This window comes from Pristis pectinata, chromosome 9 (assembly GCF_009764475.1).
Source record: "Pristis pectinata isolate sPriPec2 chromosome 9, sPriPec2.1.pri, whole genome shotgun sequence".
Lineage (NCBI taxonomy): Eukaryota > Metazoa > Chordata > Chondrichthyes > Rhinopristiformes > Pristidae > Pristis > Pristis pectinata.
This window is the reverse complement of record NC_067413.1, coordinates 28,048,569-28,067,375: the sequence shown is the minus strand read 5'-3', so window position 1 is coordinate 28,067,375 and position 18,807 is coordinate 28,048,569. Positions and strand designations below refer to the sequence as shown.

The 18,807-nt window shown below is 40.4% G+C and overlaps 1 protein-coding gene across 1 annotated transcript in view; it reads right to left on the bottom strand.

The window, feature by feature from the left end:
• Window positions 1-18,807, bottom strand: part of LOC127574459 (kinesin-like protein KIF9) — a 60,609-nt gene that overhangs the window by 20,746 nt on the left and 21,056 nt on the right. The window contains exons 7-12 of the mRNA XM_052023475.1: window positions 17,870-17,947; window positions 14,908-14,976; window positions 13,884-13,988; window positions 7,661-7,716; window positions 6,346-6,436; window positions 2,202-2,329 (exon numbers count right to left, since the gene is read on the bottom strand). Of these exons, the coding sequence (XP_051879435.1) occupies window positions 2,202-2,329; window positions 6,346-6,436; window positions 7,661-7,716; window positions 13,884-13,988; window positions 14,908-14,976; window positions 17,870-17,947 (527 nt within the window). The remainder of the gene's footprint in view (window positions 1-2,201; window positions 2,330-6,345; window positions 6,437-7,660; window positions 7,717-13,883; window positions 13,989-14,907; window positions 14,977-17,869; window positions 17,948-18,807) is intronic.

Genomic DNA, 18,807 nt, shown 5'->3' with positions numbered 1-18,807 from the left:
GACATTTCAGCTTCTAATGTCTCATATGTTTGCCTTATATTTTATACAGAACAGAAAATAAAGGTTTAATTATAAATTTTCGTTTTTAATTCTAGGCTTTGCTGTGTGTAAAAATCATTGCAATGTTACTGGCTGTCCAGCATGGTTGATGAATGCTGGAAATGACCCAGTGCTGGCACTTGTCAGCAACTGTTATCTGAAGAGGTGAATTATACATCATAAAGATTGCTAGATCTTAATGGTTAACTGTCATTGGGGCCAGCAGTGATTACTGTTACTTTGCCAGTGACTACTCTCTGGGTCAGTGCATTAGGAAAAAGGGGTTCACCAAAATTGTGCAAACAGATTAATAACAATGAAGAAAAGGATAGCACCAAAGAGAAACGCATCTCCAGGACCTGGTGCATTTCATCACAGTGTATTTAAAGGAAGCAGTTGAAACACTGCAGAAACTCTGTCCATGATCTTCTAAAGTTCAAACACTTCATGGACCAGTCCTTCAGATAAACTGCACTATTAAACTAAGGTAAGAGTTGGAAAATAGGGAATTACATACCAGTTAACCAAACATCTATTGTTGAAGAAATTACTCAACTTCATAATTATGGATGAAATGACAGAACTCCATGAAAATCATTTGCTAACTCGGGTTTGTAAAAGGGAGGTAGTGCTTGATGAACCTGATAATTATTTTTCAAAGAGATGACTGAAGAAGAATATCTAAAGATGTTAATTATGTGGGCTTCACAAAGGCAGTAGCTCTAGTGCTCCTTAGAGTGTTGTTAACTATAGTTGATGCTCATGGAATTGAGGGAAAATGATTGAATAGGATATTTGAGCACAAGACAAAGAGTTAGAGTAATGGCCAGTTATCCTAACTGCTGGGTGTGTTCAGAGGCATCCCATAGCATTCATGTTGGAACCATAACTATTCATAATTTATACAGATAGCTGACGAGAAAGGAAAAAGAGCTAAATATTTTGCCAATTACATAAATATAGATGGCATTGTAAGCAATGCATACAGAAACATTAAATTGAAAAGAGACAATAGATGAAGTAAATGAACAAAGCTGTAGCATTTGGTTTTCAATCGAGGCAAATGTGAGATTATACATTTTGGCCCTAAAAAGGATATATTTTAAAATGGTGAAAGCCTAGAGGTTATGAAAGTACAAAACGACTTAGAGGTCTATTTACATTGGACATTAAAATGTCAAGAAATTCTGTTTAAAAAAAACTAATGGAATGCTGACTTTTATATTTGTATTACACAAGGGACTAATGCCAGCAGCATGCTATATAAATTACTTGTTAGACCACACCTGCGTGCCATCCCTTAGGAAGAATGCACTAGCCTAGAGGAAATACAGAGCAGATTTATAAGAATGATATCTGGACTCCAAGGTTAAATTAGAGGGATTATACAGATTAGGGCTATATTCATAGGAATCTGGAATTAAGCATAGATTTGATTGATAGTTAAGATATTAAAGGGAAAATAGGATTAATATGTTGGGAAACTTAGGATCAAGAAGGCATACCCAAAAATTAGAGCCAAGTTAAGAAACACTTGCTCACAAATGGTGGTAGAAGTAAAGAAATTTCTTTTGTAAATGATAGTTGATACTGGGTCAGTAATCAATTTTAAATTTGAAGCTGATACATTTTACCAATAATAATCAAAAATATTAAGGGATATGCAACTTGGAGTTAGGCCACTAAACGGCTGTGAACTCACTGAATTTGACAGGCTAAAAGATTAACTGTCCCACAATCTCTTGATTGTTGAAGGTCATACACAGTTGGGTTTCCCTGTTCAATCAAGTCTCAATTATCTTGTGGCCCTTGCTTTGTATTGGTTTGCATTTTAAGCAACTTTGTGGGGCCAAGTGTTATAAGCTGATGAGTGGAAGGATGTTTAAATAATAGCAGATACCGTTGGATGCTTTGTTACAACAAAATCTATTTTAGTAATACTTGTTAGGCTTTAGGGAAAGAATGAATGATAGAAATTAATTTGGTGGCTCTTTGAAAGAGTGGGCTAAGGTAAAAATGCCTACTTCTGTTTTGTGTGATTCTGTGATAGATGACTGACACAAGAGGAAAGCTGTGATGTCAAAAAAATTATTCAAAAATTTTAATCTATCAGGTTGCATGAGATTAAATATAGTGAAAGAAACTACAGTAAAGCCACTAACCCAGCTGACTCTTTGGTCTTTTTACTTTTTAATTTCTTAGCTTTAGCTGATGCGGGAGCCAGTCCAACTCCAAACCCTTCTCCACTAAGTTCTCCAACCTGGGATTCTTCAGAGATCTTATGCCCCATCTGTAAGTACCAGATGACAAGATATAAAAGAAATTCACACAATAACAAAAATAGAAAGGCTTAGCAGATGTTTAGCCCACTGTAAATTTTTCACAGTAACTAAAATCTGGCAATTACAGACAAGCATGTGACTTTTAGTATGAGGTTAATAGATATCTTTGAAAAGTTGCAAATCAAGTTGAGTTCCACTTTCTTGATCTTCACCAGTCTTAATATTTAAATGTTTTTATTGTAACTTTTCAAAATTATGCAAAATGACTCAGAAACACATGTCAATAGGAGGAAAAAATAATGAAGGATAGATGACACAGGATGAACATTATTGGCAAATGAACCAGATGTGGACATGGTGAAAAATCAGTTTATACAGTGATTGGTTGGGGTCTGAAATGCACTTCCAGAGGTAGTCGTGAAGGTTCTTTAATTGCAAATTTCATGGGCTGGGTCTCAAACGACAGCAAGACAGAGTACAGGAAGGAGATAGAGAGCCTTGTGGCATGGTGTCAAGGCAACAATCTTTCCCTCGATGTCAGCAAAACAAAAGAGCTGGTCATTGACTTCAGGAAGCAGAGAGGAGTACATGCCCCTGTCTGTATCAATGGTGCTGAGCTGGAGATGGTTGAGAGTTTCAAGTTCTGAGGTGTAAATATCACCAATAACTTGTCCTGGTCCAGCCACATAGATGATATGGCCAAGGAAGCATACCAGTGCCTCTATTTCCTCAGTAGGCTAAGGAAATTTGGCATGTCCCCAATGACCCTCACCAATTTTTACAGATGCACCATAGAAAGTATCATATCCATATCCCTCACAGCTTGCAATGGTAACTGCTCTGCCCAAGACTACAAGAGGTTGCAGAGAGTTGTGAACACAGCCTAGTCTATCATGAAAACCAGCCTCCTCTCCATTGACTCTGTCTATACTTCCCACAGCATCGGGAAAGCAGCCAACACAATCAAAGGCCTCTCCCATCTCTCTTCTCCCCCCTTCCACTGGGCAGACAAAAGCTTGAGAACATGTACCACCAAGCTCAAGGACAGTTTCTATCCTGCTGTTATAAGACTCTTGAACATAGGCTTTATCTACGATAAAGGTGAACTCTTAATCTCTCAATCTGCCTCGTCATGGCTGCTGCACTTTATATGTCTACCTGCACTGCACTTTTTCTGTAACTGTAACAGAATCTGCATTATGTTTTTTTTTCCTGATCTATCTAGATGGCAGGCAAACAAAGCTTTTCACTATATCTCAGTACCCGTGACAAGAATAAACCAATTACTGATAGGGGGCTGCATAATTACCTGAGAGGAAAACTTGCAGGGCCATAAGTGAGGGTGAGGGAGTGGGAATATCTGGATTGCTCTTACATAGAGTTTGAATAGACTTGACAGGTTGATTAGCTTCCCTCCATAACGTTATCAATTTGTGATTCTGTGAACCTCTTATTGTCATTCCTTACATGTGACCCTCCTTTTACTCCATTTGTTCCTCACTGCTTCCACTATCCATCTTCATTCCTTTTCCTCCAAGCTCCTTGCACTTCCTCTCTGCAATTCACTAGATAGCTATATATTGAAAAGGTGCAGAATCTGTATCTAATTTTCCCTTTCGCACATCAGAGGATACACTTGGGAATCTCCATAATTGTATCCTACCAACTTTGGAGGAGGAAAGAGTGCAGGATTCTGAGGTAGAGAGCCAGAACAGATGGAGGACCATCAGAGTTCACAAAATTTAAATAATATTTACAACAGAGAAGCAGAACATATCACCCAATAGGCCCACAGGGTGTGTACACTCCCATCCTTCTTCATTTAACCTCAGTACATACTTTTCTAATCCTTTGTCCCTCGTGTGTTTTGAGTTTCTCCTTTAATGTAATTATGCTATTCAGTCCCATTGCTGTTTGTGATGATGAGGTCCACATTGCATCCATTGTCTGGGAATAACTTCACTGAATTTTATTAGTGATTATCTAATATTTGCAGCCTCTAGTTTTGATCTTGCTAAAAAAAATACTTGCCATATGTTTCTTGACAAGCGTTTCCTAGTTGGTTGAAACAAAAGGACCTGACAGAGCTTTTAAAAAAAAAGGCAAATAAAGAATTGGGGTTCAATTCCATTTGGATAGTTTAGAAAAGTAGAAAAGCTAGGTTAAATTTGCGTAGAATTTGATTCAACCACATACTTAGGTTAAATTCTTTCACAACGTTATAGACTTCTATCTGGTTACCCTTCAATTTCTTTTCTAGGGAAAAGAGCTCTAGTTTTGTCAAGTTTTTCTGAAAGATATGATCTCTCAGTTCTGTTATCATCCCAGCAAAACTTTATAGATCACTTTACAAGTGCTCTTTTTCTTGCAATGTGGATATCAGAAATGTTTGCAGCACTCCACCTGTGTCGTCGAACAAGGTTCAAGTCAAGTTGAGTTATTGCCATGTGCTCAAGTACGGTGAGGTACAGGTACAATGAAAAATGCTTGCAGCAACATCACAGGCACATAGGTTCAGACAACACACAGAATATAAATTATACATAAATTACACAAGATAGTTATGAGAAATAAAAGACTGCAAAGCAAGAAATTTGAGCAAAAAGAAATCAGAGAAAAGTCCATGGTAGTGCAAAAGGTGGTCCCTAGTGTTTCATTGTGAGGTTGGATTAGAGTTGTGCGGGTTGGTTTAAGAACCTGATAGTTATGGGAAAGTAGCTAATCCTGAACATGGTGGTGTGGAATACAGGCTCCTGTAACTCTTGCCTGATGGTAGCAGCAAGAAGAGGACATGACCCGGATGGTGGGGATCCTTGATGATTGATGCTGCCTTCTTGAGGCAGAGCCTCCTGTAGATGCTGTCATCAACAGGTTCTACACAAATTTAATAAAACTTTTTATTTGCTTTTTTTTTTACAGATTTACTAACATGCATTACTTAAGTGATTGGTAAATCTCCATTCTCAGGTCCTGTTTCTCTAACCAACTTAAATAAAATAGTCAAGAAACATATTGCACAATGTTCTTTTAGTAAATGTACCACGTTACCCTTGGCTATGTACTGAAGTTCGAATGTGCCAACTATGTACCACAAGCGTACTCTGCTTGCACTTCTATATTTTGCAAACCTTCTTGTATTACATTGGAGCGCTCCTCTATATGAGCTACCTCCCAATTTGGTTCCATTTGTAAATGTTAAAATTGTACTTCCAAACCTCTAAATCAAATTGTTTATGTAAATGATGGCACAAACACTGAACCTTATGGAACATCACTTCCCATCGGTCAATCTGTAACAGATTCCTTAGAGAAGACAGCACTGGAATCAACAGATGACTTTAACATGCTAAACATTGGTGATGGTGGTGAAGTTGACAGACCATGATGGCACAGCAACTGATTCAAATCTGCAGCTCCCCATCCTACCCCACCCATATCCCTCAACCAGCTACATCTTCAAGCAATTGCAATTATCAGCTAGTATGGTCAAGTACTTCAGTGCACATTAGTATCTTTTAAGTACCATTACTAAAGCTTCATTCTTTCTCTAGAGTCCTCATGGGAAGAACATGAGCCCTTGCCCAGAGAGAGGTAAACATGACAAAAGATATTTATCCATCCAGTGAATGTGCTGACATTTGTTATGTGCATTGCAGGCACAGGTGCTGGAGTGTATTGTCATATGGATCATATGGCAGGCATCTTGGTCAATGTTATGAAGTCAAATAACAACCATTTAACAAATAATTGGATTTTATGACTGACTGACTGGAGATCCTTCTCAGTGGATTGTGTTTAAAAGCTTTTAAGTGCTCTGATATCGGAGAGGTTTCACTTTTGGTGAAAAGTTAAACTGAAGCTCTGTAAAAGCCTGGTTTTATAAAAGAATGCAATTTTTTTCTTTCCAAGTCATCACTAAATACTAGGTACGTCCTCCCTCACTAGATATTTGAGCACATGTATCAAAGTCTCCATAATAATCAAGTTCTGAAGAGCGTTATTTCTTAGGATTCCAGACACTCACCGGCTCAGGTGTAGGGGCCGTTTCTTTATTTGTTTTATCTATGAGGATGTACTTCTTCCGCAGTGCAGTCTCTATTTCCTGTTCCTGTTGCCTTGGGGGTAATAAAGGGAAAGGTTTTTTTTTTACAATGAACTGAATTTTGCTGGGAATTCTGGAAAAGGTTCACAGTCCAATATTGTATGCAGTCACGGTTAGTTTATTCATGCAGCTCCTTTTGCTACCCGTCCCTTATCTCAGCTGTGTCACTGACAGAAGGCTCGAGCAAAAAGAGATGAGTTTACCTCATGGAGAGGAAGCAATTGACTAAGCATATTCAAACCCACCTTTCATTTCCGATTGACCAAAAGGAGAGGCCAAGACAGAAAAATGAACAGAAGAGACTGGGTTGGGGACAACAGAAACAAAGCAGGGATGCCAGACAGAGGTGGTTCCAGCAGGAACAATGACTGAGGCAGATGCAGCAGTTATGGACTATAGAAAGCTTAGAAGCATAGGTAGTGATGGAGATAATGGCAGGGTGAGAGACAGCAGAGAATTTGGAGAAAGACACAGTAGGTGCAGAAAAAGATTGCAGTAGATCCAAAGAGAGTCTGTGGTTGATGTAGAGATAGCTCATGGTGGACGCATAGAGATCGGGGTGGATGCAGAGAGACCCTGCAGTGGATGGAGAAAGAGCCCGTAGTAGATAGAGAGAGCTTGCAGTGGATGCAGAAAGAGAACCCACAGTGGATGTAGGCAAATCTTAGCGTGGATGCAGAGGAGCCGGGAGTCGTTGCAGAGAAAGACAGCAGTAGATGCAGAGAAACCTTGGAGTGGATGTGGAGAAAGACTGCAATGAATGCAGAGAAAAGCTGTAATGAATGTAGATAGAGGTAACAGATGAAGCAGAAACAGGCAAAGAGTAGAGCAAGCACAAAATTGAAAGCATTTGGTGGATCAGTGCAGAGGGAGCTTTACTCTGCATTGAATCCTTGGTGCACCTGCAGTGGAAGTATTTGATGAGATAATGTGAAGGAAACTTTGTTATATATTTAAGCAATTTAGGGACATTTCATGCAACAGCATAGAGAGGGCTTTATTCTGTTATCTAACCACAATGCAACTAGTCTGCGAGTATCTTATGGAGTAGGATGGATATACCTTAACTCTGTTGGAACACTGCATTGTAGATGCCCTCCAAGTGTTTAATGGGACAATGCTAATTTGCTGGAGGCTTTCGCTGCTTCTGCCCTGGGAGTGTTTTATATGCAGGGAATCATCACAACTTAATGAGCATGTAATTATTATGACAAGAGGAACATGGGTCAATACTTACTGCAAAATAATCTTGAATTGTGCAAAGGACTCACGAAGTTGCCTGACGTTAGTAATCTTTTTTTTAAAGAAGGAATCAGACAAAATGTTAATGTTATCATAATCAGCATAAACAATTACTTCATTATCTGTTTAAGGTTATAACTTCAATCCCTGCCACAGATACATTTTTTATATAATCTTCTTAAACTAAATTCAGATTCTCATAACTGCTTTCATGGATCCATTACACTTCCTTACCCATACAAGTCAGATTCATATTGGAAAAGTGTGGTAAGTGTGGAAAAGGTTCAGCATTAATGATCACTCTTCTAAGCAGCTCACAAGACCAGTTTACAACCCAATTTCTAGTTACGCTTCTAGTCAGAGGCTAGCCATGCCTGGCACTGAGGCAGAGAAGGGAAGGGTGAAGTCAGACAGAGCGATAGTGACAGGGGACTTGATAGTAAGGGGCACAGAGAGGCATTTTTGTGGCTGCAAATCATGACTCCAGGATGGTGTGTTGCCTCCCTGGTGCCAGGGTCTAGGATGTCTCACAGCAGGTACAGGACATTCTGTGAGGGGAGGGTGAGCAGTCAGAGGTTGTGGTCCATATAGGTACCAATGACATAGGCAGGAGTAGAGATGAGCTCCTGCTAAATGATTTTGGGGAGCTAGGTAGAAAGTTAAAAAGCAGGACTTCCAGGGTTGTAACCTCAGGATTACTACCCGTGCTAGTGAGGTGAGAAATAGACACATAGTGCAGTTCAATACGTGGCTAAGCAGCTGTGCAGGATGGAGGGCTTCAGATTTATGGATCATTGGGCTCTCTTCTAGGGCAGGTGGGACCTGTACAAAAAAGACAGTTTGCATCTGAACTGGAGGGGAACCAATATCCTCGCCGGGAGGTTTGCTAGTGCTACCCAGGAGGGTTTAAACTAGAGTGGCGGGGGATGGGAACCACAGCAACAGGGCAACAGGTGGTAGGGTTGAGGGCAAGAAAGATGGTACGGCAAGAAAGACTGAAAGGAACGGGCTAATAAACATGGTGGGTCTGATGGGCTAAATTGTGTTTATTTCAGTGCTAGCAGTATTATGGGTAAGGAGGATGAACTTAGAGCGTGGATCAGTACATGGAATTATGATGTTGTTGCCATTACAGAGACCTGGATGCGTGAGGGACAAGACTGCTGCTCAATGCTGCTGGGTTTTGCTGTTTTAGACATGATGGGGGGGGGGGGGGGGGGGGGGGTGCGGGGTAAAAGAGGTGGAGGGGTTGCACCACTGATAAGAGAGAACATCACAGAGGACATACTGGGGGCTCATCCACAAATGCAATTTGGGTGGAGCTCAGAAATATGAAAGGTGGAATTATGCACCACAAAGCTGTGTCCTCAGCCTTCTACTCTATTCCCTATATATTTATGACTGTGTGGCCAGATTCTGCTCTAACTTCATCTACAAGTTTGCATATGATACCACCATAGTAGGCCGTATCTCAGATAACGATGAGTCAGGATACAGGAAGGAGGTAGAGAGTTTAGTGGAATGGTGTCATGATAAAAACCTTTCCCTCAATGTCAACAAAAGAGCTGGTCATTGACTTCAGGAAAGGGGGGGAGGTGGGGTTTACATGCATCTGTCTACATCAATGGTACTGAGGTCGAGAGGGTTGAGAGCTTCAAGTTCCCCGGAGTGAACATCACCAATAGCCTGTCCTGATCAAATCACGTAGATGCCATGGCCAAGAAAGCTCACTAGCGCCTCTACTTCCTCAGGAGGCTAAAGAAATTCAGTATGTCCCCTTTGACACTCACCAACTTTTATCGATGCACCATGGAAAGCATCCTATCTGGATGCATCACGGCTTGGTATGGCAACTGCTCTGCCCAGGACTGCAAGAAACTGCAGAGAGTTGTGGACACAGCCCAGTGCGTCACGGACACCAGCCTCCCCTCCTTGGACTCTGTCTTTACCTCTTGCTGCCTTGGTGAATCAGACAGCATAATCAAAGACCCCACCCACCCGGGTCATTCTCTCTTTTCTCCTCTCCCATCAGGCAGAAGATAAAGGAGCCTGAGGGCACATACCACAGGCTCAAGGACAGCTTCTATCCCACGGTGATAGGACTATTGAGCAGTTCCCTTATAAGATGAGATGGACTCTGACCTCAACAACCTACCTTGTTATTACCTTGCACCTTATTGTCTACCTGCACTGCACTTCCTCTGCAGCTGTGACACCTTTTTTTTTCTCTCTCTTTTTTTCCCACCCCATTTCTTTTTCCCTTTTCCTTGGAGCAGACTCGATGGGCCGAATGGCCTGCTTCTGCTCCCTTATCTTGTGATCTTGTGATCTTGTGACCTTACTGTGTACTGTTATTGTTTTTACCTGTACTACCTCAATGTACTCTGTATTAACTCAATGTAACCGCACTGTGTAATGAATTGACCTGTACGACTGGTATGCAAGACAAGTTTTTCACTGTACCTCAATACAAGTGACAATAATAAGCCAATACCAATACTAATAGCCACTGAGTGGTGGAGGAACAGACATGTAGACAGATTATGGAAAGGTGCGGAAACAGGGTTGTCAATAGTGGGGGACTTTAACTTCCCCAGTATTGATTGGAACTTCCTTAATACAAGAAGCTTAGGTGGGGCAGGATTTCTTTATTGCATCCAAGCAGGGTTCTTGAAACATTATGTGGAGAGTCCAGCTACAGGACAGAACGTACTGGACCTAGTTTTGGGAAATGAGCAAGGCCAGGTGACAGACCTGATAGTGGGTGAACATTTTGGGAAAAGTGACCACAACGCATTAATTTTTAAGATAGTTATGAGTAAGGATAAAATTGGATCTTGCAGGAAGGTATTAAATTGGGGGAGGGCAAATTACAACAGAATAAGACCGGAGCTAGGGGGCATTGATTGGCAGCAGCTGCTGTCGGACATGTCCACGTCTGACATGTGGGAGTTGTTTAAAGAGCAGCTGATCAGAGTTCAAGACTGGCATGTTCCGGTAAGGAGTAAAGACAAAGGTGGTAAGGTAAGGGAACCTTGGATAACCTGAGAGGTCCTAAACTTAATCAGGAAGAAAAAGGAAGCATATGTAAGGAGAGGGGAGGACTACTCAAGGATGAAGGAGGGAATTTATGCTTGGAGTTAGAGCAAGTGGCTGAGGTGCTAAATGAGTACTTTGCATTGGTATTTACTGAGGAGAAGGAATTGGAGGATAGTGAAAACAGAGTGGGGCACGCTAATGTGCTGGGATATTCTGAGATTAAGGAGGAGGTATTGCTGGGTCTCCTGAAAAGCATTGTGGCTAAATCCCCAGGGCCTGATGGTATATATCACAGAATATTGAAAGAAGCGAGGAGGTTACAGGTGCTTTGACAAGGATCTTTGTGTCCTCACTAGCAACAGGTGAGGTCCCGGAGGACTGGAGAGTAACAAATGTTGTGTCTTTGTTCAAGAAGGGAAATAAGAATAATCCAAGTAATTATAGGCCAGTGAACCTCATGTCAATGGTAGGGAAGCTATTGGAGAGGATACTGAGGGATAGGGTTTATGCACACTTGGAAAGGCATAGCCTGCTTAGGGACAGTCAGCATGGCTTTGTGCAGGGCAGGTCATGTCTTACAAACTTGATTGAGTCTTTTGAGGAAGTGACAAAGGTGCTTGATGAGGATAAAGTAGTGGACTTTATCTACATGGACTTTAATAAAGCATTTGACAAGGTCCCTCATGGTAGGTTGATTAAGAAGATAAAGGTGAATGGGATCCAGGTGAATTGCAAGATTGGATTCGGAACTGGCTTGCCCATAGAAGATAGAGAGTAGGGATGGAAGGCTGTTATTCTGGCTGGAGGTCCGTGACCTGTGGTGTTCCACAAGGATCAGTGCTGGGACCTCTGTTGTTTGTGATCTATTTCAATGATTTGGATGAAAATGTAGATGGGTGGATTAGCACATTTGCGGATGACACCAAGATTGGTGGAGTTGTGGATGGTGTAAAACACTATCAAAGAATACAGTGGGATATAGCTCAATTACAGATATGGGCAGAGAACTGGCAGATGGAGTTTAATCTGGGCAAGTGTGAGTTGTTGCAGTTTGGGAGGTCAAATGAAAGGACAAAGTATACAGTTAATGGTAGGCCCCTCAATAGCATTGAGATACAGGGGGATCTTGGGGTCCAGGTCTATAGTTCACTGAAAGTTGCAACGCGTGGATAAAATGCTATAGAAGGTGTATGGAATGCTTGCCTTCACTGGTAGGGGTGTTGGGTATAAGATTAAGTAGGTAGACCACACTTGGAGTATTATGTGCCGTTCTGGTCACCCCATTATAGTAAGGATGTGGAGATTGTGGAAAATGTGCAGAAGGGGTTTGCCAGGATGCTGCCTGGATTAGAGAGTGTGAGCTATAAGAACAGGTTGGATAAACTTAGTTTGTTGTTCTGAGAGCGTCGGAGGCTGAGGGGAGACCTGATAGAAGTTTTTAATATCATGAGAGGCATTGATAAGATAGACAGTCAGGATCTGTTCCCCAGGGTAGAAATGTCAAACATCAGAGGACATACTTTTAAGGTTGGGGGGGGGGGGAAGTGGGGAGTTTAAAGGCGACGTGAGGGGCAAGTTTTTTTTTTAAACGCAGAATGGTAGGTGCCTGGAATGGGTTACTGGGGTAGTGGTGGAATCAGGCTGTTTAGTGGAGTTTAAGAGGCCTTTAGATAGACACACGAATATGAAAGGAATGAAGGGATATAGATGATAAACAGGAGGAGGACATTTAGTATAAATTAGCATCAAGATCGACAACATCGTGGACCAAATAGCTGGCCAGTGCTATACTGTTCTATGTGCTATTAAATGTTATTATTAGGACCCAAGTACACAGGAGTTGGGTAGCTTAACGTTAGTTGTAGGAAAGACTGGAATATATACTAAAATAAGTAATAAAAGCATCTTGAGACAGAAAATTTGATAACATAGTTTGAAAAGGCTAAATGCTCTCTTATCTATGCTGTTCATTATAACTCCCAAAACTTTAGCAGATTTATCAAACATGATTTTATCAGAGTCTATGCTGAGTCTGCCCAATTCTATCATTATTTTCCAAGTGCCCCATTAACACTACCTTAATAAATGATTCCAGCATTTTTCCTATCGTTGATGTCAGGCTAATTGGTCTATAGTTCCCAGTTTTCTTTCTCCTCCTTTCATAAATGGTGAGTTTATACTTGCTATTGCCCCCCCCCCCCCCCCCCCAATCTATGGAAACTATTGTAGAATCAATGGAGTTTTGGAAGATGGCAACCATAGGCACCCCTTTCAAAACCCTGGGATGCAGACCATTGAGTCCTAGGAATTTATCAGCTTTCAGTCTCAAATTTCTGCAATATTTTTATTTTCTCACTTGTGCTAATTTTTGTCTGTTCTTCATTGACTCTAGTCCTGTTGTTCTTTACCATCTCCACAGAAAACTGCTGAAAGCAGACATAAAATACTTCTTTGACTTCTCCGCCACTTCGTTATTCCCCGATACAATTTTTTCGGTCTTAGTCGGTTAGGGGTGAAACCCATTTCATTCACACTAATCTTTGAACCATACATTCAACTCCTTGATGTTATTGACTTGATTACAATTTACACACTGCTCGGGTGGAGATTACTACCTCTGCTTCTAATTTTTAATTTCAGTCCTAGAGACTCATACTCTTTCAGCTGAACCTTTTTCTTTGTCCCATCTATGTTGGATTTTCACATAGATCTTGACAACTGAATCTTTCCCCTCCCACATCTTTTGAGGGCAGGGGGTCATACTCTTAAAATTAGAAATGATTGGAGTGAAGCTTTCTCTTGCTTTTCTTAAAAATAGCCCCATAGAATCTATGGTAGAGGGCAGGTAATATGTCAATTTAATATCTCATAAGTAAGATAACATCTTTGATAATGCCATACCTGATTGTTAGCCGAGATCTTGTATTCACAATCATCTGACTTACAGACAAGGGTGCTATCCTTAAGCAACAGCAATACACAAAGTCCAGTATATACCACTTAATTGGGTAAATTGACTACAGAAAGTAGGCACTGCATTTGAAAAGAGCTTGTGTTGGAGAATCCATGCTTGTGTAGTAGCCCTATCTCTAACTTTTACTGTGACAGGTGTGGCTCCTCAATAGGACTGACATATTTTCTAGATAAATTTTTTTTTAAAGAAGTGTTCAGTCACTCACATTAATTTCTTCTATTGTCCCATCCAAGTACCTACAGACTTGAGCTTTGATGTCTCGGATTTGATTTGCAGTTAAAGTTTCGTAGCTGACCTGTCGACGGCTAGCCTAATATAGGAAAGCGGAATATATCACTTGACAATCTGAGAAATTACAGGAATACCTCATTTGATAACTATAAAAAACTGCTAGGGTATAGCAATATTCTGTAGCCAGAGTTAATCTTGAGAGTATATCGTTCAATATTCAGAGATATATTACTCAATAACTAGTAAGAATATCGGTATCACTAGATGCCCAAACAGAATACACACAATATATAAGTTGATATCCAGAGGCAATCACGATAAGGAATCAGTTTGTATCCAAGATAATTTCTAGAATACATCAATTGCTATCCAGAGAAAGTTTCTGGATTATATTACTTAATATCCACAGAGAATTACAGGAATATATCAGTGGATATCCAGACAGCATTACAGAAATATATTATTTGATAACTAGAGGTACATTACAAAAATACATAACTGGGCATCCAGAGAAAATTACTCTCCAGAGTAATATCCAGAGATAATTGCTGGAAAATACAATGTCATATCCAGAGAGCGTTGTTTGAGTAAATCTTACAAGGTCAAGAGAATTTCTTGAAGTTTGAAAATCACTCAATAGTTAGAGATTATATTTCAGAAATATACTTCTAGGTATTCAGAGGGATTTGCTGGAAAACATTGCTAATGTGCTCAAGCAGTAAATGGAAGTATCAGTACTGAATATCCGAATATAACACTGAAATGTTTGAAAAAATATTGATGAGGAAAGGTTATCGCATAACTGCAGGTGTTTGTGTTGCTACGAACAGCAGAATAAAATAAACAGGTAGTAAGCACTCTACAGCCAGGCATTGTTAACTTCAAAAATCATAATCTCAATCTCATTTAAAATCAATCATACTCTAACCTTCTTTGCTAATATTTATGCTATCAAAAATAATGCAAATATTTGAAGGGTGTAATGTGAAATATCTCACCAGTATATTATACATAGCCAGCTCATCCTGAAGTACCTTGATGTCATTCTGAAGCTTCTGAATCAATTTCTGGAAAAAAGAAACATAACATAAATAAGGATGGAATATTAATTTTCCTTCCATGAACGTTCATTCATATGAGACATTAGCTCTCCCTTTATCACTTATCAGTGAGGTTGCTTCATTTAGTGTCACGTTCATTTCCCAAACCATGGACCTGATATTTACAGAGAGAAAAGTTGAAGGATGAATGCTGGGGACAGCCAAAAATCCGAGGATATGAAAATCCTGATGAATTTAGTGGAAAGATGTTGTTTTTTCATTGTTTCCTACCCAGCAGCTAGCCGGACTATCCAGGCAGGAAATCCAGTGGTGGTCGGGTGCAGCTAGGGATGGTCTCTGGAAATTAATGAGTATCAACAAAGTTGGGGCAACAGAAGCCTGTACCGTACCCTACATTGCAATGATAATTGTATTGGCACATTAAAAATACATGCCTGTGGTGTGCAAACGTGTAATAGTATTCTCTGTAAAGTGCCCTTCCAAAAGTGACTACATTTAAATGTCTGCGTATCCCTCTGTAAATGATTGAGGTAAAAAAAAGCCCAGGACAATTGCTATACTAGCAACTGAGGGGTTCACAAGGAAGAAGGATGGGAGCTGGATCTGAAGACTGCAGATGCAAGATTGTGAGAGATAGGTGGTAGTCAGAAGATCCAAGGGCAGAAGAGATGTGGTTGCAGATTACGGGGTAAAAATGGCTTTAGAAGTTTAAGATAGATGGCGGGGTGGGTGGGGCATTGGTATCTTATAGGACAGAATGAGGGGGAGAGATTGTAAGAAGTGGGGAAATTGACAGATTGGATGCAGCAAAGGAGGCTTGCAGTGGAAGATCGCAGGCAGGTAGCAGTGGAGAGGTTGGCAGATTAGCAGAAGCTGGAAGAACTGGGCTGGTGGAAAGTCAGGCTACAGGAGAGGGTCGGAATACCATGGAGTAGAAGAAGTGTTTGGAACATGAATAGAGAATAAGGGAATGTGGCAGACTGTGGGAAAGATGTAGTGAGATCACAGATAGGGAGAGTGTCAGAAATTATGTGCAGGAAAGATCAGAAAGCTACAGAGCTGAAAAGGTTAGGTTCCTGGGGCAGAAAGGGGTCAGATCAAAGGTGAGAAAAGGGTCAATGAGGGCAGAAGAGGGGTTGGAAAACTGAAGAACAGAAGAGTGGTTTGGAAGACCACAAGACAGGAGGGGAATCACAAGATAATATGGTAGAAAGAGTTAATTGGAAGAGCACAGAAGCGATGGGCATGGTCTGCAGATTTTAGGGAAAATGGGGCTTATAAGGAGAACCAGTCGAGGACAGGAGGATCATTTGAGGAGCTAGGTAGGAAAGCACATATTCTGTCTCACAAATGTATTGTGGGACTTAATTGAAATATTATCACAAAATAATCTGCCTCAAAAGACACAGGCATATCACATGTACCATAGCTTATACAAGGCTGCGCTTTGGTAAGGCATTGATTGTGGCTACATTTTGTGATATAAAATTTCATCCTCTAACCCTTACCTTCCACCATTTATTGATGCAGCTTTAATATCAATGCTAGGAATCTAAGTTCCATGCCAGGAATTTCATTTTACGTTCTAAGAAGTGCATTATAATAAGAGATTCTGTAATTTGTATGAGATATTAAAACAAGGTCCTTCGATCCTTGCTCCTGATCAGTAGACTAAAGTTCCAATAAGACTACTTGAAGAACAGCAGATAACTCTTCCTAGATCCTAACTTGTGCTTTTCCCTCAACTAGTATCACCAATGAACATTAGACACATTCATCTAACTGCTATTTGTGCTGGATGAGAAAAAAAGTTGCCTAGCTAACAATAGTTACCATATTTCAAAAATGAACAATGTGATGTCCTTGGAAACTTTCCAAGAGATGTAAGCGTCTGATGGGACCCAATGATATGTGTTGGGCGCATGTTGGATAAAGTATCAAATCCTAGGACTGAGATCAGGTGGGGCTATACCATGGGCTCTTTATAAATAAATGCACTAAGGTTCAGTGCTCGAGAGGAGAGTCGTACAACACAGAAACAGGCCTGTCAACGCACCACATCCACGCCAACCTTTTTGCCCATCTACACTAATTTGTTTAGAGCCTAGCTACAGAAATCAACCTGATGGGACATTACATACATCACCTTGGTAGTCAGCTCAGACTTATAAACATGAGTCTGAGTTGACCATCAAGCATCCATTTATACTAATCCCACACAAATCCCATTTTGTTTTATTCTTCCTATTTATTCATCAACTGTCCCCAGATTCTACCACTCACCTACTCACTAGGGAAATTTTACCGTGGCCAATTAGCTGACCAACCTGTGTGCCTTTGGACTGTGGGAGGAAACCAGAGGACCCTGAGAAAGCCCACATGGTCACAGGGAGAATGTGCCACTCCACACAGATGCCACTGGAGGTCATAATTGAACCTGGGTCACTGGAGCTGTGAGGAAGCAGTTCTGCTAAATGTGCTATTGTGTTGCTCTGTGTTGGGTTTGGATTGGGTCAGCTATCAAAAAATGATATCCTTGGGCTTGGATCAGGCTTGATTGCCATGGTTGTGTTCGGCTTTGTTTTTATATTCAAAGGGATCTCTTTAAAAAAAACAAAATTCAAAAGCAGAAATTAAAATCTAACCTTTTCTGTTTCTGATCAAAGATCATAGGCATCAAATGTGAAGTCTTGCTCTCTCTGCAGATGCTGCCTGATTTGCTGAGTATTTCCAGCAGACTTTTTTTTAAAGAAAAAGAGAAATTAAACCATTCATTCTCCCAGTCAATGCAGGAGTGAGATTACAGAAAATTATACCAATGATCTGCTTTTGTGGTGTGTGAGTGCTTATATGTGTTGGAAAGAATAATGAAAAAAAAATCAGTGAGTTGTACACTCACCATAGGGTCACTATATACGTTAGCGACTGGCTCGGCTGGTATACACTTCATTCTTGATGCAAACCGGAGCGTAGATAGCTAAAGCAAAAGAATGACATTATCAGCTACAATTGTTCATTTCCTTTCATATCCTCCCCTCCAACTATGAAGGCACTGATTTTGTTTCATACCCTTTAATTGCTATCTATAGTCATCATTATTAATGTGTGAGCTTGAAGACTATTGGAGGGCTATTGGACCACTTGGACTCCAAAATGACAAAAATAGTATCCAGCAGATCTCCATATTTTCTAATATTCTAGAATTGGAACAATGATTAAAAGCAAATCCTTTCCTAATAGGTTTTATCCATATCAACACACCTTCTTCTATCACTCTGCCTTAACGTAGACCAGAGTTGGAAAATGACACCTTCTAAATTTGTATGTCTTATTTTTACACTGGGCAGTGGATTTACCATGAGAACAACATGGGGACCTTCACTGTTGTTAAAGCAATTTGTTTTTCTCTGTGTCACTTGCATTCAATGGGAAGTATATCAATAGTGAAAATGATTTCCCATTCTTGGGATGTATGTGTCATTGGAAGAACTGTTTTTTTAGTACCTATCCCAAAGAAGGTGGCATTAAGCCTCCTTCAACTGCTGGGAGCGGTGAGATACAACTGAACAAGTTGTTTGGCTACCACAGAAGAAATCAAGAATTGCTTGTGATGGTATTAGATCAGGGCCAGACTAGTTGAGTGAGGCAAGTTTCCTTCCCTACAGGACATATGAGACTGTGAAAGGTTCATAAGCACTTTTAATGGCATCAGCTTTTTACTCCCAGATTCTTTAAAAATCTGAACTAAAATTCACAAATGAATAATTAGTTCTCTAATTTTACCTCCACTCTCAAAGGTATTTAGGGCCTTGCTGAATTGAAATTCCCTAGAAACAA